The sequence below is a fragment of the Entelurus aequoreus genome, linkage group LG25, assembly GCF_033978785.1.
Source record: "Entelurus aequoreus isolate RoL-2023_Sb linkage group LG25, RoL_Eaeq_v1.1, whole genome shotgun sequence".
NCBI classification, from domain to species: Eukaryota; Metazoa; Chordata; class Actinopteri; order Syngnathiformes; family Syngnathidae; genus Entelurus; species Entelurus aequoreus.
The window spans coordinates 25,499,979-25,524,978 of record NC_084755.1 but is presented as its reverse complement, the minus strand read 5'-3'; the positions used below and the strand labels follow the sequence as shown (position 1 = coordinate 25,524,978).

Below are 25,000 nucleotides of genomic sequence, written 5' to 3'. Positions count from 1 at the left end.
ACCATTGCATCTTTCATCCAGTGCTGCACAGATGTTTCTGGATTCTGAGTCATGGGGAAGGCAAAATAATTGTCAAAGGATCTGTGAGAAAAGGTAATTGAACTGCATAAAACAGGAAAGGGGTATAAAAAGATATACAAGGAATTGAGAATGCCAATCAGCAGTGTTCAAACGCTGATTAAGAAGTGGAAAATTAGGTCTTTGCTGGTCTCAGCAAAGATTTCAGCCACAACTGCCAGGAAAATTGTTTGAGATGCAAAGAAAAATCCACAAATAACTTCAGCTGAAATACAGGACTATCTGAAAAATTGTGGTGTGGCTGTTTCAAGATGCACAATAAGGAGGCACTTCAAGAAAAATGGGCTGCATGGTGGAGTCGCCAGAATAAAGCTATTTCTGCGCAAATGTCACAAAGTATCCCGCTTTCATTACGCCAAACAGCACAGAGACAAGCCTCAAAACTTCTGGAACAAAGTAATTTGGAGTGATGGCTTTCTTCTGGCGACTCCACCATGCATCCCACCAACTGCATCTCTGTCTGGACTGGAGCCTGCAGTGCCTCAGACTGAAGTCTCTGCAGAGAGTGGTGAGGACGGTGGAAAAGATCATCAGGACTCCTCTTCCTCCTATCCAGGAGATCGCAAAAAGCCGCTGCCTGACCAGGGCTCAGAAAATCTGCAGAGACTCCTCCCACCCCTAGCAAGGACTGTTTTCCCTGCTGGACTTTAGAAAGAGGTTCCGCAGCCTCCATAGCAGAACCTCCAGTGTTCTGTGACAGCTTCTTCCGTCAGGCCGTAAGACTCTTGAACGCATCATAATAATCCCCTCAATTCCCCCCAAAAATGGATTAACTAGCTGGAATATAAAGACAATACATCCATAAACGTGGATGCATATGCAAAAGTGCAATATATTTATCTGTACAGTAATCTATTTATTTATATCTGCACCTTATTGCTCTTTTATCCTGCACTACCATGAGCTAATGCAACGAAATTCCGTTATCTGTACTGTAAAGTTCAAATTTGAATGACAATAAAAGGAAGTTTAAGTCTAAGTCTATGTTTAGCTAATATACATAAACGACTTGTCATCAGCATGCGACTGTGAATTGTTTTTGTTTGCGGATGACTCGGCCCTGCTGGTATCCGGCAAGGACAAGTCACAGGTGGAGAAAATCCTCAGTGCTGAACTCTGTAGAATTTGCACCTGGCTCGCTGACAACAAGCTATCAATACACTTGGGTAAATCGGAATCCATCCTATTTGGGTCCCACATCAACCTTAAGAAAGTCAATGACTTCACTATAAAAGTGGGTGACATTGTTATCACAAGGAAGGATGAGGTCACCCTACCTAGGTTCCATTCTAGAGGCTAATCTTTCCTGTGATGAAAAGGCAACCAAGGTAATCAAAAAGGTCAACCAACGAACGAGATTTCTCTACAGAATCTCCTCTCTGGTCAACAAAAGAACCATGAAGATTCTAGCGGGAACTCACGTTCAACCCTTTTTCGATTACGCATGCACCTCCTGGTACCATAGCATCTCCAAATCCCTCAAATCTAGACTCCAAACATCCCAGAACAAGCTAGTCAGATTACTTCTAGACCTCCACCCCAGATCACACCTCACTCCTACCCACTTCTCCAAAGTGGGCTGGCTCAGGGTGGAGGACAGAGTAAAACAACTTGCACTGAGCCTAGTCTATAAAATCCGCTACACCTCCCTGATACCGAAGTACATGTCAAACTACTTCCTTAACGTAAATGACCGCCATAACCACAACACCAGGGGGAGCTCCACTAACCACGTTAAACCCAGATTCCGAACTAACAAAGGTCTTAACTCATTCTCTTTCTATGCCACATCAATATGGAATGCACTCCCAACAGGTGTAAAAGAAAGGGCATCTCTATCCTCCTTCAAAACCGCACTAAAAGAACACCTCCAGGCAACTACAACCCTAAACTAACACCCTCCCTTCCACATAATACCTCTTCGGATTATAAATAATCAAATGTAAACAATCAAATGTAGACACTTTTTCTTACACTTTTTCTTATACTTTCTGATCTCTCTCTCTATGTCCACTACTTGCTGTACATATCCTACCAAGTCAGTCCTACACTGTTTCAATATCCATTTCTCTGATGATGCAATTGTTGATGCTGATTGTTGATGACTGAAGTGTACGGAATATGTACTGCACTGTGCAATCTACTAATAAAAGTTTCAATTAATCAAAAAAAAAAGCCAGCAAGTTTCACTTCCGGTATAGCAGTTAGAGCCACACCCATGATATGACGTCACGCAGGAAATTAAACATGGCCGACAGCTAGCGAGGGGCTTGCTGACAACCTAGCCCAAAATATTGGCGAACTAGGGCACATTCTACCATTCTGGGCGATAATTTTTACACGTTTTGGTGGGTATTATCAACTTTTGTAACATTTTTGACGTTACCAAACCCTAATAGTTGGGCTATTTTCTTTCGTCGTACCGGAGGAGCGCAGTGAAGCCGACTGCGTTAGCAGCATTAGCATTTGAGATAGCTCGCGGTTTTGTGTGTTTGTCACTAAACACGCGCTCGAGGAGTGACACTTTTTGTGGGGGGTTTTTAATTTTTTTTTTCTTCTCCAGTCGACGAGTGTTACGGAACTTCACTAAACGACTAAGCCATACCGTTGGATATTTGCTTGAGCAAACACTTGAGAAGCAACCGGAAACAACATGTCGCAAAGACGCAAACATGGCGGCTCTCACAACAACACCAGCAGTAGCAAACATGGCGGATCTAACAACAACAACAACACCAGCAGCAATAGCAGCAGCAGCGGGGATTCGGACTGTGGCAGCCCCGCTTCCCACTCCGCCGAGAGCCTCCAAGCTTCCTCGTCAGCGGGCAACGCGTTCGCCAACGACGGCAGCTTCATGGAGATGTTCAAGAAGAAGATGGAGGACGAGATGAGGAAAAAGGCGCAGGGGACAGATGGAGAGCAAGGACATGCGTCAGTGGAAAGGAAGCCTCCTCCAGTGACGAGCTTTGTAAGAGCTTGTGTAGCACATCCAAACACAGCCAATTAGCCCTTGGTGTTGCTTTAATACACAAACACATAGTGGCAACACATATATATACAGTCGTGGTCAACAGTTGACATACACTTGTAAAGAACATAATGTCATGGCTGTCTTGAGTTTCCAATCATTTCTACAATGCTTATTTTTGTGTGATTGGAGCACTTGTTGGTCACAAAAAACATTCATGAAGTTTGGTTCTTTTATGAATTTATTATGGGTCTACTGAAAATGGGATCAAATCTGCTGGGTCAAAAGTATACATACAGCAATGTTAATATTTGGTTACATGTCTCTTGGCAAGTTTCACTGCAATAAGGCGCTTTTGGGAGCCATCCACACGCTTCTAGTTGAATTATTGACCACTCCTATAGACAAAATTGGTGCAGTTCAGCTAAATTTGTTGGTTTTCTGACATGGACTTGTTTCTTCAGCATTGTCCACATGTTTAAGTCAGGACTTTGGACAGGCCATTCTAAAACCTTAATTCTTGCCTGATTTAGCCATTCCTTTACCACTTTTGATGTGTGTTTGGGGTCATTGTCCTGTTGGAACACCCAACTGCGCTCAAGATCCAACCTCCGGACTGATGATTTTAGGTTGTCCTGAAGAGTTTGGAGGTAATCCTCCTTTTTCATTGTCCCATTTACTCTCTGTAAAGCACCAGTTCAATTGGCAGCAAAACAGGCCCAGAGCATAATACTACCACCACTATGCTTGACGGTAGAGATTAAAGGCCTCACTTTTTCACATGGACAATGATAAGACCTTCTGGAGGAAAGTTCTGTGGTCAGATGAAACAAAAATGTAGCTGTTTGGCCACAATACCCAGCAATATGTTTGGAGGAGAAATGGTGAGACCTTAAATCCCAGGAACACCAATTCCTACCGTCAAGCATGGTAGTGGTAGTATTATGCTCTAGGCCAGTGGTTCTCAAATGGGGGTACTTGAAGGTATGCCAAGGGGTAAGTGAGATTTTTTTTAAATATTCTAAAAATAGCAACAATTCAGAAATCCTTTATAAATATATTTATTGAATAATACTTCAACAAAATATGAATGTAAATTCATAATCTGAACATCAAATCAAGTAGGCTATTTCATTCATTACAATGCAATATTCAGTGTTGACAGCTAGATTTTTTGTGGACATGTTCCATAAATATTGATGTTAAAGATTTCTTCTTTTTTTTTGAAGAAATGTTTAGAGTTAAATTCATGAATCCAGATGGATCTCTATTACAATCCCCAAAGAGGGCACTTTAAGTTGGTGATTACTTCTATGTGTAGAAATCTCTATTTATAATTGAATCACTTGTTTATTTTTCAACAAGTTTTTAGTTATTTTTATCTTTTTTTCCAAATAGTTCAAGAAAGACCACTACAAATGAGCAATATTTTTTTTATGCAATTTAATAAATCAGAAACTGATGACATAGTGCTGTATTTTACTTCTTTATCTCTTTTTTTTCAACCAAAAATGCTTTGCTCCGATTAGGGGGTACTTGAATTTAAAAAAAATTCACAGGGGGTACATCAATGAAAAAAGGTTGAGAACCACTCCTCTAGGCAATGTGCTCCAATCACTCTATCACAAAAAAATAAGAGTTGTAGAAATTATTGGAAACTCAAGACAACCATGACGACATGTTCTTTACAAGTGTATGTAAACTTCTGACCACGACTGTATATATATATATATATATATATACACACACACATATATGAACACGAGAAGAGTTAAGTTTAGGGATGTTCTCCACAGATGAGGCTGGTGGTTGGACCGCAGACTAAATGTAGTCTCCTTCATTGACAAGCCAAGGCCTCCTATAACGGTGTCAGTCTTCTATCCCCTAACCCAGGTGGGGAAGCGCAGAGGCGGAGTGTTCCTTAAGACCGGCATGGTTGCGAAGAAGCAGAAACCCGACTCGGAGGTAAGCCATCGGTAAAGATGACTGACGTCACACTAGGCAAAAATAATCACCACCATTTGATGTTGAAATCACGATTAGTAGCACAAATATCCATTTATTGTACCACCAAAATTCAACTTTGGATAAGATTTAACAGAACAAAGGATAAACAATAGTAATAGATGAACCACAAGTAAAATAATAATGGTATCCGCAATAAAATAGCAATACAAAAAAAACTATCTTTTTTTTAGTTCATTTTTTCGGAATTCCGTTTTTTACTTTTTACATTTATTTCGCCAACCTATGTGCCTTTTGTGTCATGAATAAAATGTTTGTTAATTAAACGCTAGACTCCTCACATTTATTGATGCCATACATATTTGGAACATTTTGACCAGTATTTTAAGTCAAAACATAATTGTGTATATGTATCATCAATAAGTGCATCAAGCTTGTGTAAGATACTGTTTGAATCACAGCGCTCTTATTGTGAAGGGGCTGAAGTTAGCAGCTGTTCTGAGAATGACGAGTTGGAAGTTGAGGCAGTTTAAAAAAAGTTGCGACTGCTGATTGTTTGTACGATGATCTTACATGGATGATGTCGTTCACAACAACACACCATGTGAGATGTGTTTTGGGTGCATAGATTGTTCTTGCTAGCTTTAGCTTCCTAGCTTAGTCGCTGTTTTAAGTTCAGGATGTGGCGGTTGAGAGTTTGGGGGATGGATGAGCAGTATGGGACACATTATTTTCCCAAACAAATGTTCCTTACCTCACAATGACAACATTTCTCTCACATTGTATGCCAATGTTCTTGCATAAACAGTGGATTTAATTTTATTGGCCAATTCTAGTACTCTGAACCATCCGTGGTTACGTGGCAATATTATGCTTTATTTTTTGTTGAGTTGCGTGATAATTGCTTAGGCCTACTAGCGCTGTCAAAAAGTATCAACCATCGCAAACTTCTAGTAGGCCTGGTCTTTTTTCATCTTTTTGTCACAAGCTCCAAAATGTGCATGAACATTAATTATTTTTTGGTGGGTTAATTGTCCTGTCCTCCGTCGACTCCTCCCCATAACTTGGCTTTTTTGTCTCCTGGCAGACCGAGCCGGGCAAGAGTGACGCCTGGTCAAAGTACATGGCCGAGGTGAAAAAGTACAAAGCCCACCAGTGTGGTGACGACGATAAGACGAGACCTCTGGTCAAGTAGAAGCTGAGCAGGAGAAGAAACCAGAGGAGAGACCTTCATCAGCCTTGCTTCCATTTTGTGTCGACCGGTTTGCTTTGACACATTTTTTGTATGATTTTCCTTCATTCTGTTTCATAAACTTTGCATACGTGCTTGATGGTTAAGTCCTTTTAGTATGGCGTGATTTATGTTGGGGCTGGATTAAAATCTACACACTTGGTTGATGTTCAGTGTCATCGTGTCGCTGGAAATGGTTTTAAAACAGTCCGTAATAGGGATGGCATTTATGGATCTTTCAAGGGAGCCGTTCGAAAGACTAACTCATTCATTCCACAGTTTGTTTTTATCAAGAAAGCAATCACTAGTATCAGTATATGATATGATTCATTTAATTTACACAAATGTGTATTAGTGGGATTATTATTCTGAAATATTGGCTATATATTTTTTTTGGTTTGGCAGTGTCACCACTAAATTTGCATTTTAACAATATAGGAAAAAATATATACAAATAAGAATACAATTCATTAATGGGTATATAAAAGTACAACTACAACTATAATAACAGTTTGAGTACAAAATTGCACTACCATACTTGGTGTGTACACTTAATTACCCTTAAGAATAATGGACCCGAAAAGTGATTACAAATTAAAATAAATAAAATATTTTTTACTTTATAAAGTAAATATGCCAATGACAGAAACATATTTCTTTTTAATCTGAATGCTGCAGTATTGACTTATTTTCCAGTCAGGTGGCAAACTTTAATGTGCTGACACCTAATATGCATGTGCATCAAAAAGGGATCGGTTCTCATGATTTTCTTAAAAGAGCCATTCAAGAGTGGATTTGTTCATGAAAGTCACATCTCTCATCCCTAAAACGGTAAAGTACCACTGATAGTCACACACACACACACACACACTAGGTGTGGTGAAATTACTCTGTATTTGACCCATCCCCTTGTTCACCCCCTGGGAGGTGAGGGGAGCAGCAGCGATGGCCGCCACGAGAATCATTTTGGTGATATAACCCCCCATTCCAACCCTTGATGCCGAGTGCCAAGCAGGGAGGTAATTGGTCCCATTTTTATAGTCTTTGGTATGACTCGGCCAGGGTTTAAACTCACGACCTACCGATCTCAGGGAAAGTTTTACCTGAAATTAAGACATTTTGGCAATTTACCAGTCCATTTTTTTATGACATGCTTGAAATAAAATAGCCTTCTTAAATGCATTCCATCATATATCGACTCGCAATCAGCCTTGTGAAAGAGGATTCTTTTTAATTAAAAAGTTTAAGTACTATACAGCATAGAACTCCTTTATGAATTCAAGTATGATAAAAAAAAAAGTACAGCTTGAAGGGGAAGCTCAAATTCAGCAATCTGCAGTTGACATGTTGACAATCATCTAGTTGGAAAACAGCACCATGCATCAGAGAGAAACATACAAAAAGGCACGCTGTCGATGCTACCGTCACACACACACACACACACACACACACACACACACACACACACACACACACACACACACGTCTTCCCTGGCCACAGTGATTTAGGTCTGTCTTGTAAACACGACAAGCTGTTTATTTAGCAAATCTGTGAATGATAGCGCCTTAAAAATGAGGACAAAGTTTGTTTTTTCCTTTTGAAAACTGGCATTGGTGGGGGGGGAAAAGTGGTTTCCTGCAGTATCATAGAGTCTTCCTCTTGGTGTCTCCTTGGCTCTGGTTGACATCTGCAGACACAACATTGTTGGAACCGTTACTTTCAACATGAAGAGGATGAGGAAGACATGAGGACAGGTGCTATTTACCTGAGAAAGCCAGCTGCACGTGAGGAGGCCGAGCAACCTGAGAGCCCGACTGGAGGCTCTTATATAGATCTGTGGACAAAGGACAGCCACAGAAGACACAAGTATGAAGGACACACAACACCACAATAAGATGTACAGTCAGGCTTCAAATATTGCAGCAGATTGAAGGTTTTACTTTGGCAAGATTATTCCACACATTTCAGCCTACATGAGATCGTATTGCAGTGAGTGTGTTAGACATCTTGCTGTTGGATGGATATTCTTTTCCAGTGCACTATGTGTTAGAGATTGACCTATTATTGATATTTGGCATTGTGACGTATTATCCATATCGGCTTCTTTTTTTTCTTCCTTCAGTGCAGTGAGTTAGAGACCGACTGATTATTGATATTTAGCATTTAGATATATATCGGTATTTGTCTCTTTTTATCTGTATCGGTTCTTTTCCTTCAGTGCAGTATGTGTTCGGCATCCACCGATCATTGATAGTTGGCATTTTGATCTGTATCAATATCGGCCTCTTTTTATAGATATCTTTTTCTTAGTGCAGTGTGTGTTACAAATTTGACCGATAATCGGTATTTGGCATTTTGACGTATATCGATATCAGCTTTTTTTAAATAAATATTTTTTTTTCTTCTTCAGTATGTGTTAGAGTTCGACTGATTATTGATATTTGGCAATTTGACGTAGATCGGTTTCGGACTCTTTATCCGTATTGGTTCTTTTTTTAAATTTTTATGACAACTACAACAGAACTACATCATTAGATAAAATATTTACACAAATTAAATACTGGTAATAAAATAACTCATGAGAAAGTAGATAGTGCTGACGTGGCGGTCATTTGCTGCAACATTAGTTAAACAATCATGTTTGCATTAGTTGCAAACATGATTGTTTAACATGTTGTTCACTACTGCAACATTAGTTAAACATGATGTCACTACTGCAACATTACGGTAGTTAAACATGATGTCACTACTGCAACATTAGTAAAACATGTCACTACTGCAACATTAGTTAAACATGATGTCACTACTGCAACATTAGTAAAACATGTCACTACTGCAACATTAGTTAAACATGATGTCACTACTGCAACATTAGTAAAACATGTCACTACTGCAACATTAGTTAAACATGATGTCACTACTGCAACATTAGTTAAACAGGATGTCACTACTGCAACATTAGTTAAACATGATGTCACTACTGCAACATTAGTAAAACATGTCACTACTGCAACATTAGTTAAACATGATGTCACTACTGCAACATTAGTTAAACAGGATGTCACTACTGCAACATTAGTTAAACATGATGTCACTACTGCAACATTAGTTAAACATGATGTCACTACTGCAACATTAGTTAAACATGATGTCACTACTGCAACATTAGTAAAACATGTCACTACTGCAACATTAGTTAAACAGGATGTGACTACTGCAACATTAGTTAAACATGATGTCACTACTGCAACATTAGTAAAACATGTCACTACTGCAACATTAGTTAAACATGATGTCACTACTGCAACATTAGTTAAACATGATGTCACTACTGCAACATTAGTTAAACATGATGTCACTACTGCAACATTAGTAAAACATGTCACTACTGCAACATTAGTTAAACATGATGTCACTACTGCAACATTAGTAAAACATGTCACTACTGCAACATTAGTTAAACATGATGTCACTACTGCAACATTAGTTAAACAGGATGTCACTACTGCAACATTAGTTAAACATGATGTCACTACTGCAACATTAGTAAAACATGTCACTACTGCAACATTAGTTAAACATGATGTCACTACTGCAACATTAGTTAAACATGATGTCACTACTGCAACATTAGTTAAACATGATGTCACTACTGCAACATTAGTTAAACATGATGTCACTACTGCAACATTAGTTAAACATGATGTCACTACTGCAACATTAGTTAAACATGATGTCACTACTGCAACATTAGTTAAACATGATGTCACTACTGCAACATTAGTTAAACATGATGTCACTACTGAAACATTAGTTAAACATGATGTCACTACTGCAACATTAGTTAAACATGATGTCACTACTGCAACATTAGTTAAACATGATGTCACTACTGATCCAAAGTTTCCTCAAAAACATGTTCAAGTCTTGTCCAGCTGTTACATTATTCATCTTTAAATCACTTTTACTGCAAATGAATATCGGTTACCGGCCTTCTTGACTACTAATAATTGGTATCGGCCCTGAGAAAAAACGTATCAGTCGATGTCTTATTTTTTTTAGTATTATGTTGTGGTGATTGATAGATATCCACCAAGCGGGACATGGGTGGACAATGCTAACAACAACATGGCGACAATCAAGTTGACAACTTTGTGATGCATCTTGTCTTCACTGCCTGCCTCATCAATAGCACATCTCAGCTTTTACGTGAAGATTACGCTAACAAGACTGCCCTCAATGCTAAGTGGAGATGAACTCATTTCCGACACGCAATGCTAAAAACACGGCTAATGGTCGTAGCAGCGACTGTCAAGTTGACCAAGTTTTTGCAGAACAACACACGTCTGTGGTTTCATCGCATGGATGCAGTTCTAACTACCCAGGAAGTATTTCCACTTGTGGCCATGTTGTAGTGGCTGGGTGACAACCATAGGACTCGGGGCACCCTCTGGGCTAGCGGTGAGTACAGTGTGTGTGTGTGTGTGTCTGTAAGACTATGATACCAATATAGTATAGATGCGATACATCCTGTAAGACTATGATACCATTAGTATGGGTGCGATACATCCTGTAAGACTGTGATACCAATATAGTATGGATGTCATACATCCTGTAAGACTATGATACCAATATAGTATATATGTGATACATCCTGTAAGACTATGATACCAATATAGTATGGATGTGATACATCCTGTAAGACTGATACCAATATAGTATATATGTGATACATCTCGTAAGACTGATACCAATATAGTATATGTGCGATACATCCTGTAAGACTATAATACCAATATAATATGGATGTGATACATCCTGTAGACCAGGGGTCACCAACGCGGTGCTCGCGGGCACCAGGTAGCCCGTAAGGACCAGATGAGTAGCCCGCTGGCCTGTTCTAAAAATAGCTCAAATAGCAGCACTTACCAGTGAGCTGCCTCTATTTTTTAAATTGTATTTATTTACTAGCAAGCTGGTCTCGCTGTGCCCGACATTTTTAATTCTAAGAGAGACAAAACTCAAATAGAATTTGAAAATCCAAGAAAATATTTTAAAGACTCTGTCTTCACTTGTTTAAATAAATTCATACATTTTTTTACTTTGCTTATTATAACTTTCAGAAAGACAATTTTAGAGAAAAAATACAACCTTAAAAATTATTTTAGGATTTTTAAACACATATACCTTTTTAACTTTTAAATTCCTTCCTCTTCTTTCCTGACAATTTAAATCAATGTTCAAGTAAAAAAAAATTTTTTTGTAAAGAATAATAAATACATTTTCATTTAATTCTTCATTTTAGCTTCTGTTTTTTCGACTAAGAATATTTGTGAAATATTTCTTCAAACTTATTATGATTAAAATTCAAAAAAATTATTCTGGCAAATCTAGAAAATCTGTAGAATCAAATTTAAATCTTATTTCAATGTCTTTTGAATTTCTTTTAAAAAATTTGTTCTGGAAAATCTAAAAGAAATAATGATTTGTCTTTGTTAGAAATATAGCTTGGTCCAATTTGTTATATTTTCTAACAAAGTGTAGATTGGATTTTAACCTATTTAAAACATGTCATCAAAATTCTCAAATTAATTTTAATCAGGAAAAATTACTAATGATGTTCCATAAATTATTTTTTTAATTTTTTCAAAAAGATTCGAATTAGGTAGTTTTTCTTTTCTTTTTTTCGGTTGAATTTTGAATTTTAAAGAGTCGAAATTGAAGATAAACTATGTTTCAAAATTCAATTGTCATTTTTTTCGTGTTTTCTCCTCTTTTAAACCGTTCAATTAAGTGTAAATATCATTAATTATTAATAATAACATAGAGTTAAAGGTAAATTGAGCAAATTGGCTATTTCTGGCAATTTATTTAAATGTGTATCAAACTGGTAGACCTTCGCATTAATCAGTACCCAAGAAGTAGCTCTTGGTTTCAAAAAGGTTGGTGACCCCTGCTGTAGACTATAATACCAATATAGTATGGATGTGATACATCCTGTAGACTATAATACCAATATAGTATATGTGCGATACATCCTGTAAGACTATAATACCAATATAATATGGATGTGATACATCCTGTAGACTATAATACCAATATAGTATGGATGTGATACATCCTGTAAGACTATGATACCAATATAGTATATATGTAATACATCCTGTAAGACTATGATATCAATATAGTAAAGTCATTGTCATTTCCAAATTAGTATATGAGTAAACCAACATGGTTATTTTATGTGTCAGAATAGGAGACAAAAGAGGCCATTTTATGATCAAGTTGTAGTTAGTGATGGGACCAAATGGAGGGCCTTTTTCCACCAAGGAGGCTTTCTTTACTTAGGGGAGGAGCCGGAAATGATGATGTGTGAAGCCTTGTTGCCTAGTTTCGGGACGCGGTTCAACACATAAACCTCCCAAACGCCATTGAAAATGGGCTTATAAGACTTGAATCTGGATAGAGAAAAACTATTGTTTTTAAAATGCCGCTGGAACCAAAGAAGGACGACAAACTGAATCCAAACAAGCCTGATATCCATCCATCCATTTCCGCCGCTTATCCGAGTCCAGGTCGCGGGGGCAGCAGTCTAAGCGGACTTCCCTGTCCCCGGCCACCTCCTCTAGTTCTACAGGGAGGATACCGAGGCGTTCCCAGGCAAGCTGTGAGACATAGTCCCTTCAACGTGTCCTAGGTCTGTCCTGAGGTCTCCTCCCGGCTGGACATGCCCGAAACGCCTCACCAGGGAGGCGTCCAGGAGCCATCTCAGATGGCTCCTCTCGGCATGAAGGAGCAGCGGCTCTACTCAGAGTCTCTCCCGGATGAGCGAGCTCCTCAGCCTATCTCTGAGGGTGATCTGCAGAGGAAACTAATTTCTACCGCTTGTATTTGCGACCTTGTCCAAAGTTCATGACCATAGGTGAGGGTAGAAACATAGACCGACCTGTAAATGGCCTTCTTCACCACAACAGAGCGGTGCAGTGACCGCACCGATCCGTCTGTCAATCTCGCCTTCTATTCTTCCCTCACTCGTTTGCTCCGGTTTAGATGTAACATATTTCTCCTGTTAGCTCAAACGATTCAACATAGGAACCCGGAAGTGTGAAATATTGTTAAACATTTCTCCTGTATCTTTTTCCTAGTCCATGAAGTCCACACATATCCACGCTGGCCCTGGTGTTCTCAGCCGCAGAGTACTGTGCCCTGGTTTGGTGCCGTAGCCCCCATGTAAAGAAGTTGGATGTCGCCCTCAACAGCGCCCTGCGGACCGTCTCCGGGTGCCTGCGAGGGACCCCAGTAAACCAACTGCCCGTCCTCGCTGGCATCGCCCCAGCAAACATCAGACGAGAAGCAGCCACACTGGCTCTCTCCCGAAAGGCACAGACCAGCGAATCCCACCTCCTCCATAAGATCGTCACAGAAACACCACGACGCGTGCTCCTAAAGTCAAGGCGCCCCTTTGCCATGCAAGCCCACGAGCTGCTCAGCACAACATCAGCTGATACTTCCAAGGCCACCTGGGTCAAGACGAGATGGAGAGAACAGTGGAAGTTAGCAGAACCATCTAGGCTGCACCACTACATCGATGACACCACAGACGTCTGCGGCCAGGAACTGCCCCGGAAGCAGTGGACAACCGTCAACCGCTTGAGGACCGGCGTCGGACCCAGTCCAGACAGTAGAGCACATAATCACTAGTTGCCCCAAACACCGGCCACCGAATGGCGAACAAGGTCTGATTGACCTGGACGACGACACGTTGACCTGGCTCGCCTCAAAAGAGCTGAAAGTCTAAAGACACACGACAGAAGAACACTGTTAGTCTGTGAAAAGTAAAAAAAATAGTACATAGTACTAAAATAATATAACTAACTATATAACTATATAATAGTAGTATATATATAATATAATAGTAGGGGTGGCGAAGTTGGTAGAGTGGCCGTGCCAGCAATCGGAGGGTTGCTGGTTACTGGGGTTCAATCCCCACCTTCTACCATCCTAGTCATGTCCGTTGTGTCCTTGGGCAAGACACTTCACCCTTGCTCCTGATGGCTGCTGGTTAGCGCCTTGCATGGCAGCTCCCGCTATCAGTGTGTGAATGTGTGTGTGAATGGGTGAATGTGGAAATACTGTCAAAGCGCTTTGAGTACCTTGAAGGTAGAAAAGCGCTATACAAGTATAACCCATTTATCATTTATTTATTTACAAGTTGTAGTATAACGAGAAAAAGTCATATCATGTGAATAAAGTTGTGAAATATGAATAAAACTTAATATAAGTGATCACGTACGGTAAAATGTCATAAATTTACAAAAATAAAGTTGTAATATGAGAAAAATCTTGTAACTATGTGTTGAAAAAAAACAGTATTAGAAAAGAAAAAAACAAGTAATTTAAAAAAAATAAAGTTGTAATATGAAAAAAAGATCATGAGAATTTCATAAAAATAAGAGAAAACTAGATAAGTGCTTTTAAGATAATTAAGTAGTGGTATCGTGATAAAAATGTCATCATTAAATAATAATTAAGTTGTAAAATGTTTTATGTTAAAATGGTTTACAATTGTACAAGAATAAAGCTGTAATATTCTTGCCAAAATTTCAACAATAAATATTATGGTAAAATAATTAGTCAGAGCTGTTGATTTGAAGTGGAAAAGCAATCCAGTGATACATTTTAGTAGAATAAAATGTCAACGACGAAGGCAAACATTTACTGTATTTTCAGGACTATAAGGCGCACGTAAAATCGTTTAATTTTCTCAAAATCACACAGTGCGCCTTATAAGCCAGTGCGCCTAATGTACGGAATAATTCTGGTTGTGCTTAGCGACCTCGAGGCAATTTTATTTGGTACATGGTGTCATGATAAGTGTGACCACCAGATTGCAGTCAGACATAAGAGATACGTGTAGACTGCAATATTACGCCAGTAAACAACACCAAAACTTTAAATGTTTCATTGAGAATATAGAACATTACACACGGCGCTCAAAAATCTGTCAACATTTTTTAGTGCGACTTTGATAAGCTTAGAAGTCGCACCGCTTGATGGATCGTCGAAGCATTACGGCTACCGTAGTCAGAGATACAAGTATTATTATGGTGTGTGTATACGGACACCAATATGGCACCCATTAGCAGACATTTTATCTGACGTTTTTTTCCGCAATATTATGCAAAACCAACTTTTCTTACCTTCTGGTAACCGCGACAATTGCCGCGACCGCCCTCTCATTTGCCATAATGCCCTAAAAAATTTGACTTTTTACTTGTTAATGGACGAGGCTTATAATTGTCCACGGCATAATGATAAATCGCGATAAGAATCAAGATCATTAGTCATATCATCTACTTTATAATTTATCAATACCACGTCATTTGTTAACGCATTTTAGGCACCACCAAGTCAGGCGCATGCGCACTAATGTCATTTAACTGATTATTCATGGCGGACCAACAACATCAACCTTGCTCCAGAGGCACTCCCTCGGAGTATACTTAGTCAACAGACATACATGTCACACTAAGGATGGCCGTATAAACAATGCCAACACTGTCATAAAGCTGTGCCATATAGTGGGACCATACTAAACAACAATGACAATTACATTTCGGTAGAATATTTGCACCGCAACACAACATAAACACAACAGAACACATTCCCAGAATTCCTTGCAGCACCAACTCTTCCGGGACGCTACAATCATTTTCCCTCGCTTCCAGCCGTGCGTTTAAAAGCGCACTGCTGTGTTTAGATGGAGACAGGTGTGGGCCATATTGGAGACAGATGCCCTTGTCCCCACACAAAGTATACAGCGAAGGAGAAAAAACTATACGATGTTGCTTTCATTTTGACAATACAGCATCCATCAGCTGATGTGACTGAGAGTTAATGAGGTGAGGAAACACCTGTCACTCCTGGGTTTTTTGTTGTTGTTGGCCAAACTGTTGTACTGAACCACAAGGGGGCGTTGGAGCAGAAAACATATTGTTTATTAGACTTTATCTTCATTAGCCAAACTGCTTTGTGTTATATTTTGATATCAAAAAGTAAACGCCATGTTTTTTTTACATTACTTGTGTTTTTTTAATGTCACAAAGGTATTGCTTTAAAAACCATTTGACACATAATTTTGTTAATGTTTTATTGTGTATAGTTAATTCCTATATGTCACTCTTAATGGATCTGTCCCGATACAGCATCTACATGTACATAACTTAAAAAAAACAATAATAAAAAAATATACTCTCCTCTATCAAAAGATAAAAATAGAGATAAAGGCATCATAAAATGACAAAAAGCTGACAAGGTTATATTAATAATGAATAAAAAAACAGTATATGTATGCTCGCATGCTTTGGAGCCCCTGCCTGGAAAGAAAAAAAATGTTTGCCTTGGTGCCCTACTAACTTGCCTTGGTGCCCTAAAATTTGAGCCCTCCTTTAAGGCAACACTTGCCTTGACTTTAAAAAGTAAAAATTTGAGGCCTGTCTGCATAAGTCCTGAAAATGTGCGCGTGTCCACCATTGTAGCCCGTGCCGACACCGTAGTCGATAAGCTTCTTCTTTTTCACTATCTTCTTGACATTCATCCTCCGCTGTTGCCATTTCTAATATAAAGTAGTTTAAAGTTCTAACTTATATCTCGCTATGGAAGCGCTAAAACTACCAGTGTAGTGGGTTTACATAATTCACCCACAAAACTTTAGTTATTAGAGAGTTCCAGTCGGATGTTTTTTTCACGGGACACATTTCCGGCGTTGTTATTGCACTAGTGCACGGATAAGGAGATGCTGCTCCGTTGTTGATTTAAGTAAAGTTTTAATGTCATTAAAACAGTTAAGTCCATCTTTTGACATTTCTTCCACTCCAGCACGTACACAGCTACAACAAAGATGACGGGGAGAAGACGCTGCCGAAGGTGAGCCACGTAAATAAGACCGCCCACAAAACGGCGCATCCTGAAGCTAAGGTCAGAAAAGTGACTTGAAGATGATCGAGTCATACCAAAGACTATAAAAATGGGACCCATTACCTCCCTGCTTGGCACTCAGCATCAATGGTTGGAATTGGGGGTTAAATCACCAAAATGATTCCCGGGCGCGGCCACCGCTGCTGCTCACTGCTCCCCTCACCTCCCATGGGTCAAATGCAGAGGATAATCTCACCACACCTAGTGTGTGTGCGACAATCATTGGTACTTTATTTGTAAAACATAATCTAAGCAACATTTCGACCAAAGAACCACCTTTATGTAGACCACAAGGAAGTGTTTTAAATGTAGAAACAAATAATAATAATATGACCCCTTTAATGCGCCTTATAATACGGTGCACCTTTTGTATGAAAATAGACCTGAATAGACACACTCATCGGCCGTGCGTCTCATAATCCGGTGCGCCCTTTGGTCCGAAAAATACGGTATGTTTTACATGCTGCTGCTGTCGCATCGTTTAGTTTTCTTTTCTGCAAACGTGAACAGAGTTTCTTTGAAGCAAAAAAAAAAGTAAGTTTGCACTCACTCTGAGTCAGGAAAGAGGCGTTGCTATTGGCTGCTGAGCTCCCGGCCACCGTGTTAGAGCTAGCTGTGCCCAATGTCGGCAGGTTGAGCAGTGAGGGGAACTGGAAGGGCAGCGAGACGGGAACCAGGCCACCCAGCATCCCGAAGCCCAGATTGAGAGATGCTGTGGAGCCCAGCAGACCGCTGCCCCCTGCTGAGGAGACCTGAGGAAACAATACCATAAGGGACCAGCAGGTGACAGTATTGCTCTGCAAACATCTTGCATTACTGTCCATCAGCTGAATATATGTCAATATGTTCATTTTAGCACACCTTATTATTATCATTATATTTGACATGGGATATGATGACTTTGGAGGTTCCACTGTACACTGGGGCGGTATAGCTCGGTTGGTAGAGCGGCCGTGCCAGCAACTTCAGGGTTGCAGGTTCAATCCCCGCTTCCGCCATCCTAGTCACTGCCGTTGTGTCCTTGGGCAAGACACATTTGCCACCTGCTCCCAGTGCCACCCACACTGGTTTAAAAATGTAACTTAGATATTGGGTTTCACTATGTAAAGCGCTTTGAGTCACTTGAGAAAAGCGCTATATAAATATAATTCACCTCACTTTACTTTGTGCATGAGTTTGCAGTATGATAACATCATCGCTGCTAGACCCACCCCTCTCTGATTATGCTAGCATCACAGCAGCAGCCTCAGCTAGACTCACTCCTGTCACCGCACAGCTACTTTTATTTTTTGTTATACTTCTCAGTTGCCTTTTTGAAGTACCAGTAAATGTCTTTTGTTCCGTTCAACAAAAGCCAGTTCCACATGGATTAATTCGGCTAACAAGCATTTGGAGGACATTTTAGCCGCCATTGTTCCTATGGAGAGCCATTAGGGAACAAAATTAAATACACAAATCTTTAAATAATTACCTAAACGTGTCAATGAGTTGTATTTAAACAAATGATTGTTGATTTGATTATTTAATTTATTTTCACTAATTATTAAAAAAATACTTACATGTATCAATGAGTTATACTTGTAATTAAATACATAATTGTGCTATTAAATGTAAAATTACATTTAACTATTTAAGCAACTGATTTTATTATTTGATGTTTTTTATAATTTAATTTATTTTTACTGATTATGAAATAATTACTTAAATGTGTCAGTGTTATACTTGTAATTAAATACATAATTGTGCTATTAAATCTAAAATTACATGTAATTATTTTTAGCAATGATTGTTGATTTTATTATTTAATTTATTTTCACTAATTATTAAACAATTATTTAAACATGTCAATGAGTTAGACTTGTAATTAAATACATAATAGTGCTATTAAATGTAAAATTACATTTAATTATTCAAGCAACTGATTTTATTATAGAATGTTTTTTTATAATTTAGTTTAATTTCAATAAATACATACTTACTGAAATGTGTCAATGAGTTATACTTGTAATTAAATATATGATTGTGCTATTACTACTAAAATGACATTTAATTATTTTAAGCAATTGATTGTTTTTATTACACATTTTTTTCAATTGCTACATCTTATTGTAGAGACTTCTTCCATTCTTTTAGTGACATTTTGTTCAGTATTAAAAACAACAAGCAACAAACTAGCATCTTTTGTCTGGTGTTATTGGAGACTGTACTCGTGTTTGACAACCCCGTGCGTATCGCTCGCGTCGTCACAACATCCGGTTTCAGCAGCGCTGTTCCGGTGATCCAAGTCTTTTTTTGGCGGTCAAATTTTCGGTGCATCACTATTCAAAAGCAAATACTAGGCTATTGACATGGTGAAAAAGTCCATTCATTACAGCAGTTTAACTTCAAATGTGATGTAAACTCATTACCAGTGTTGGGACTAACGCGTTACTTTCGGCGGTAAATAGTAATCTAACGCGTTATTTTTTATATTCAGTAACTCACTTACCGTTACTACATGATGCGTTACTGCGTTATTTTACGTTATTTTTTATGTAGTATCGGCTAGAAACTGAGAGGATCTGATTGTGTTTTATTGGAGAGCTGCAGAAAAGGCGACGGAGAAGCGCGCTGCTCTGTGTGTGAGTGTGTGTGTGTGGGGGGGGGGGGGGGGGTTGGTTTCTTAACATGGAGATATTCTCACTACTTTTCTTTTGTCGACCACAAAGAAAAGAACATTTTAGTTAAATGTAAGTTGTGTCTTGGATCAAAAATCCTATCCTAGCAATTCAAATCTGATGAAACAGCTACAAAAGCAACATGCTTCGACAAAGCTAGTAAAGAGAGACACACTTCACCTCCTAAGCAACAGCGGCTGGATTTTAACAAGGCACTGCGCACTGAAGGTACACACACTCTGTCAATTCTCTTATATACTCTTTCATTCTAGACTTCTAGAGTGTTTGATTATCACATCACTATAAATGTATGGACTATAAAGTTCACAAACATAAAGAGGATGCTAGTGGGCCAGGCCAATCTTTCCTTATCTCTAAACTAAAACTGGGGAAATGTGTAGCGTGTTCTGGGCTTCAGACATGATTTTATTTCAGAAAAAAACACCTGGTTAGGCTTTGTGTATGTAGTGTGTGCCTTCCTTGGTTTACAGCTATGTTGTTATTATGCTGTTTGTTACGTATGTATGTTATGTTGCAGCTATTTAAAATAGTTTTGTCAATTTGTTCTGGCTTGAAACAAATTGGCCCTTTAAAACATATCTTTGTCTTTGTGTGTTGTTTGTAGACCACATTGCTTAGCAGAGTTCAGTGATACAAATGCATGTCAAGTTGATCAACAGATTGTATTACCAGTATTCTCCACTGCAATAACAGTACTGAAATGAAGGCTAAAAGGTGGCCTTAAAAATATATAAGTAACTAAATAGTTACTTTTCACAGTAACGCATTACTTTTTGGTGTAACTAACTGAGTTAGTAACTGAGTTACTTTTGAAATAAAGTAACTAGTAACTGTAACTAGTTACTGGTTTTCAGTAATTAACCCAATACTGCTCATTACCAATGTTCCCTCTAATTTTTCATGTGTGTGAGCAAACGCAAAAACTCCCTGAGCATTCAGTGGAGCCCATGTGAGCAACATCAGACGTGCACACTGTGGCTACACCAGCAGCACATCTGTCCCAAACCTGACTAAATAACAAGTTCAATCTCCATCCATCCATCCATCCATTTTCTACCGCTTGTCCCTTTCGGGGTCGCGGGGGGTGCTGGAGCCTATCTCAGCTGCATTCGGGCGGAAGGCGGGGTACACCCTGGACAAGTCCCCATCTCATCGCAGAGCCAACACAGATAGACAGACAACATTCTCTTATTATTATAATCAAATGACAGCAGTCATTTCCATGAGGTTATTTTCTAATATAAGTGCCATATGTGCATGTGTTGGCGCAAGTGAGAAAGAGCGAGCGGCTGCTGTTGATATAACAAAGTTGCTTTTGGTCTGGTTTGTACTGCAGAAAATTACCACTTTTGCTAGATATCATTTTTTTTACTAATGTTTTGGTGATGTGTTTATGGCCGACAATAAAGAGTTTTGCTCAGTAAAGTGATGGATGGAATTCATGTCCTCAAAGCGCCTCAATGATGACGAAAACTGTTTTCTCTGTCGTGTCCTTGTGTCGAAAATTGTTATGCGCTTATTTTTTAATTTGATTTTGTGCGTGGCATAGATTTGAACGCTTGAACAGTGCGCAATTGCACAGGCGCGCACCTTAAAGCAGTGGTTCTCAAATGGGGGTACGCGTACCCCTGGGGGTACTTGAAGGTATGCCAAGGGTACGTGACATTTTTTTGTCTGTCAAAAAGAACTGTGAAAAGAAATGCAACAGTGCAATATTCAGTGTTGACAGCTAGATTTTTTGTGGACATGTTCCATAAATATTGATGTTAAAGATTTCTTTTTTTGTGAAGAAATGTTTCGAATTAAGTTCATGAATCCAGATGGATCTCTATTACAATCCCCAAAGAGGGCACTTTAAGTTGATGATTACTTCTATGTGTAGAAATCTTTATTTATAATTGAATCACTTGTTTATTTTTTAACAAGTTTTTAGTTATTTTATATCTTTTTTTCCAAATAGTTTAAGAAAGACCACAACAAATGAGCAATATTTTGCACTGTTATACAATTTAATAAATCAGAAACTGATGACATAGTGCTGTATTTTACTTCATCTCTTTTTTTCAACCAAAAATGCTTTGCTCTGATTAGGGGGTACTTGAATTAAAAACATTTTCACAGGGGGTACATTACTGAAAAAAGGTTGAGAACCACTGCCTTAGAGGGAACGTTGCTCATTACATACAAAGTGAAATACGTCAAGATTTTGTTATAACTTTGATGTTTTTGAAAATTCAAGATTTTCTGGAATTTTCACTTTAAGGTTTTTAGAAGCTGTAAGCCACAATCATCAAAATGATATCAAAATAAGTCTTGAAATATCTTGAGTTGCATGTTATGAGCCTGTACATCTATTTGCTAGTATAAACAAACCTTTGCATGGTATTCTAATTTTATGAGCTTCACCTGTAAGTCCATTCATACATTATATTACTTAAATTTGTTTTCACGTTAAAAAAAAAAAATTTTTAAAAAAGTTGTGGTGGCTTTTATTTTGCCATGGCAGGACTTCATGATCATTTACATGTAAGGGAAACCCTGATGTTGTGTCTATATATTTGATTCTATTTCTAAATAGAATTTGTTTTAGAAGATTTCATTGTGTATAAGTACTTCTTGAGCACAGTCAACAAAAATGTGATAATAATAACGTATACTGTAAATTCCGGACTATAAGCCGCTACTCTTTTGTTACGCTTTGAGCCTGCGGCTTAAAAAGGGTGCAGCTAATATATGGATTTTTATTTGCTGATGGCTGTAACACAATTATTTTTTTTAAAAACGGCGCCATCTTTTGAACAAGTTCGCTGACTGCAGGTGCTGCAGTGTCCTTACATTTAGTCCCTTCACCCGGAAGTAGAAGTGCCATTCAGTCTTCTAGCTTTCCATAGCGTTATTACTCATATGGATTCTTTATTCATCACTTCAATCAACGTCTGTAATAGAACTAAAAACTGTTTAGACTGTAAATTCCGGACTATAAGCCGCTACTTTTTTCCCAGGCTTTGAACCCGGCGGTGCGGCTAATTTATGGATTCTTCATTGCTGACGGCCGGCTATAAAGTAGATAGTTTAAAAAAACACTCACTAGGTGCATTACTGTTTGTGCTATGTTGCCATCCTTTGGATGAGTTTGCTCATTGAAGGTGCTGCAGTGGCCGTATTGCCCTTTTGTTTAGACTTTTTTTTTTTTTTAGACCTACCAGAAGTACAAATGCCAATTGATCTCTTAGTCGTCCAGTGTTGGATTAGTTTTACAATATAACTAAACCTATTCTTACTTACTAATGCGTCCCATGTGTGATGTCTGTAGGAGTGTTTTCATGCATATTTGTACAAGCTTTCATAATGTAATGAATTTAACGTCATTAGCATTAGCTACATTAACATTTAGTGTCTGTGTTAATACTAATAACTTACAATGGTATTCTTTTTGTATTGTTTCACTTTCACAAGTTCCTCAGTAAATTCACCAAAACGTCACTGTGGATTTATTGAGTCTGTTTAGCTGATTGGAGAGCTAGCTTCCACAGCTAGTGGGTCCATGACGATGATTTGTTTGATCAGCCGTTTTACTGCCGTGTTACAGACACCATGTAGAAACAATTCATGTAAAAAAAACATTTACAAAATCTTTCTGTGTAAATAATTCATTTAACAACATATATATCTGCGACTTGTAGTCCGGTGCGGCTAATATATGGAAAAATATTTTTTCTCCTAAAATTTAGTGGGTGACCTTAAAAACCGGTGCATTTTATAATCCGGGAAATAGGTTAATTTTGTTCATAATAATCTTGGTATGACATGCTCATATTGTTACCTTCTTTGAAATAGTAGGGATGTGAATGATTTGATACATATACTTGGGGTGACAATTCTCACAACATATTATTTAGTATGTACAGGTATATGATACAAAAAGATTACATAAGCTCCTCCTGGCTGCATCAATAAGTCCTAAAGACCTTCTTTTGAAAAATGTTTTCTTGCACTTTTTAAGAATGGCAATTGGGATGTGAACGGACGACATGTAATGTCGGAGCACTAACCTGCGTCAAGTGAGAAGAGGCCGTTGACAACGGGACAGATGTGACCGGCTTGGGCCCCTGAGACGACCCCACCCCCAGCCTCTGCCGCTGGCCCAGACTGGCAGAGGTTGGTGTCGGGGCGATGCTGGATCCTGAATGCTTGCTGGTGGATGAGGTGCTGATAAGGCTGCTGTTGGCTGTGCTGCTGATGATCAGCGGACTCTTATGGCCGCCGGGGGACGCGAAGCCCGCCTTGGCTGCCCCTGTCTGGGCACCTGAGAATGGCGGGCGGAACCCCGCGGGGCTTTTGGGGGAGAACTGCTGCGGCATGGGATGGGCTGCCTGAGACCTGGCGGAGGGGGAGCTGGAGGTGCTGACGGCGGAGTTGAGGGTGCGAGGCGTGAGTTTGACGATGGGCGTGACGCCGCTGTGGGCGGACTTGGTGAGAGTGGCGTGCATCGGCGTGATGAAGGCGGACTGTGGCGGGTGGGACGGGGAGGGTGTGGATTTGCCCTGCTGGGCCAGAGGCGAGCGTGTCGCCAGGAAGGTCTTGGCCGCCATTTGTGCGGGCGAAGGATGCGGCGCTGGTCTGGATGAAGGTGATGTCATGATGACGGCGTCACCACTGCTGACTCCCTTATTATTGCTGCATTTGATTAGGCCAGACGATGCGGTGGACACACCCATCTTTGATCCTGGGGGGGCGAGTGGCGACGCAGTAGGCGGAGGGCGGGGTTTAGACGTAGCGGCGGACACGGGCGAGCTCACTTTAGCCGTGTGTCTCTGAATGTTCAACACGGAGTGCCGGTGCATTTGTCCCGGGCCTTTAACCACCCCCATGGCGTCCACCTTCACCGACGAGAAGGCAAGGGAGGGCGACCGAGACAGCGGGGCGGAGGACGACGGAGAGGTAGACATGTAGAGGGGGACGTTGGCGCTGGTCAGGCCCAGCGAGTTCTTTTTCTGCTGCTGGATGAGCGGTGAGACATGAGGGGCGGGGGAGGGGTTGGTGGCGCTCCTGGATCTATCGGGGGAGGGGGGGCTTTCCCCTTGCGCCAGGCCCTTGGCGGC

The 25,000-nt window shown here is 39.6% G+C and overlaps 2 protein-coding genes across 2 annotated transcripts in view; one reads left to right on the top strand and one right to left on the bottom strand.

Annotated features, from left to right (window-relative positions):
• Positions 1-2,293: 2,293 nt before the first annotated feature.
• Positions 2,294-6,404, top strand: trir (telomerase RNA component interacting RNase). The gene is made up of 3 exons (XM_062037172.1): positions 2,294-3,046; positions 4,940-5,011; positions 6,099-6,404. The coding sequence occupies exons 1-3, from the start codon at positions 2,732-2,734 to the stop codon at positions 6,204-6,206; spliced, it is 495 nt and encodes a 164-aa protein (XP_061893156.1). The 5' UTR covers positions 2,294-2,731; the 3' UTR covers positions 6,207-6,404.
• A 1,038-nt stretch (positions 6,405-7,442) lies between these two features.
• The window catches only part of ubn2b (ubinuclein 2b), a 60,623-nt gene continuing 43,065 nt past the window's right edge, over positions 7,443-25,000 (bottom strand). The window contains exons 14-17 of the mRNA XM_062037384.1: positions 23,951-25,000; positions 17,771-17,972; positions 8,009-8,077; positions 7,443-7,930 (exon numbers count right to left, since the gene is read on the bottom strand). The exon at positions 23,951-25,000 is cut by the window's right edge and continues 180 nt beyond it. Coding sequence (XP_061893368.1) covers positions 7,887-7,930; positions 8,009-8,077; positions 17,771-17,972; positions 23,951-25,000 — 1,365 coding nt within the window. The 3' untranslated portion in view covers positions 7,443-7,886. The remainder of the gene's footprint in view (positions 7,931-8,008; positions 8,078-17,770; positions 17,973-23,950) is intronic.

Coding starts and splice junctions, on each gene's coding strand:
- trir (XM_062037172.1), top strand. CDS start 2,732: ATGTCGCAAAGACGCAAACATGGCGGCTCTCACAACAACACCAGCAGT. Junction 3,047..4,939: donor CTCCTCCAGTGACGAGCTTT/GTAAGAGCTTGT, acceptor CCCCTAACCCAG/GTGGGGAAGCGCAGAGGCGG. Junction 5,012..6,098: donor AGCAGAAACCCGACTCGGAG/GTAAGCCATCGG, acceptor GTCTCCTGGCAG/ACCGAGCCGGGCAAGAGTGA.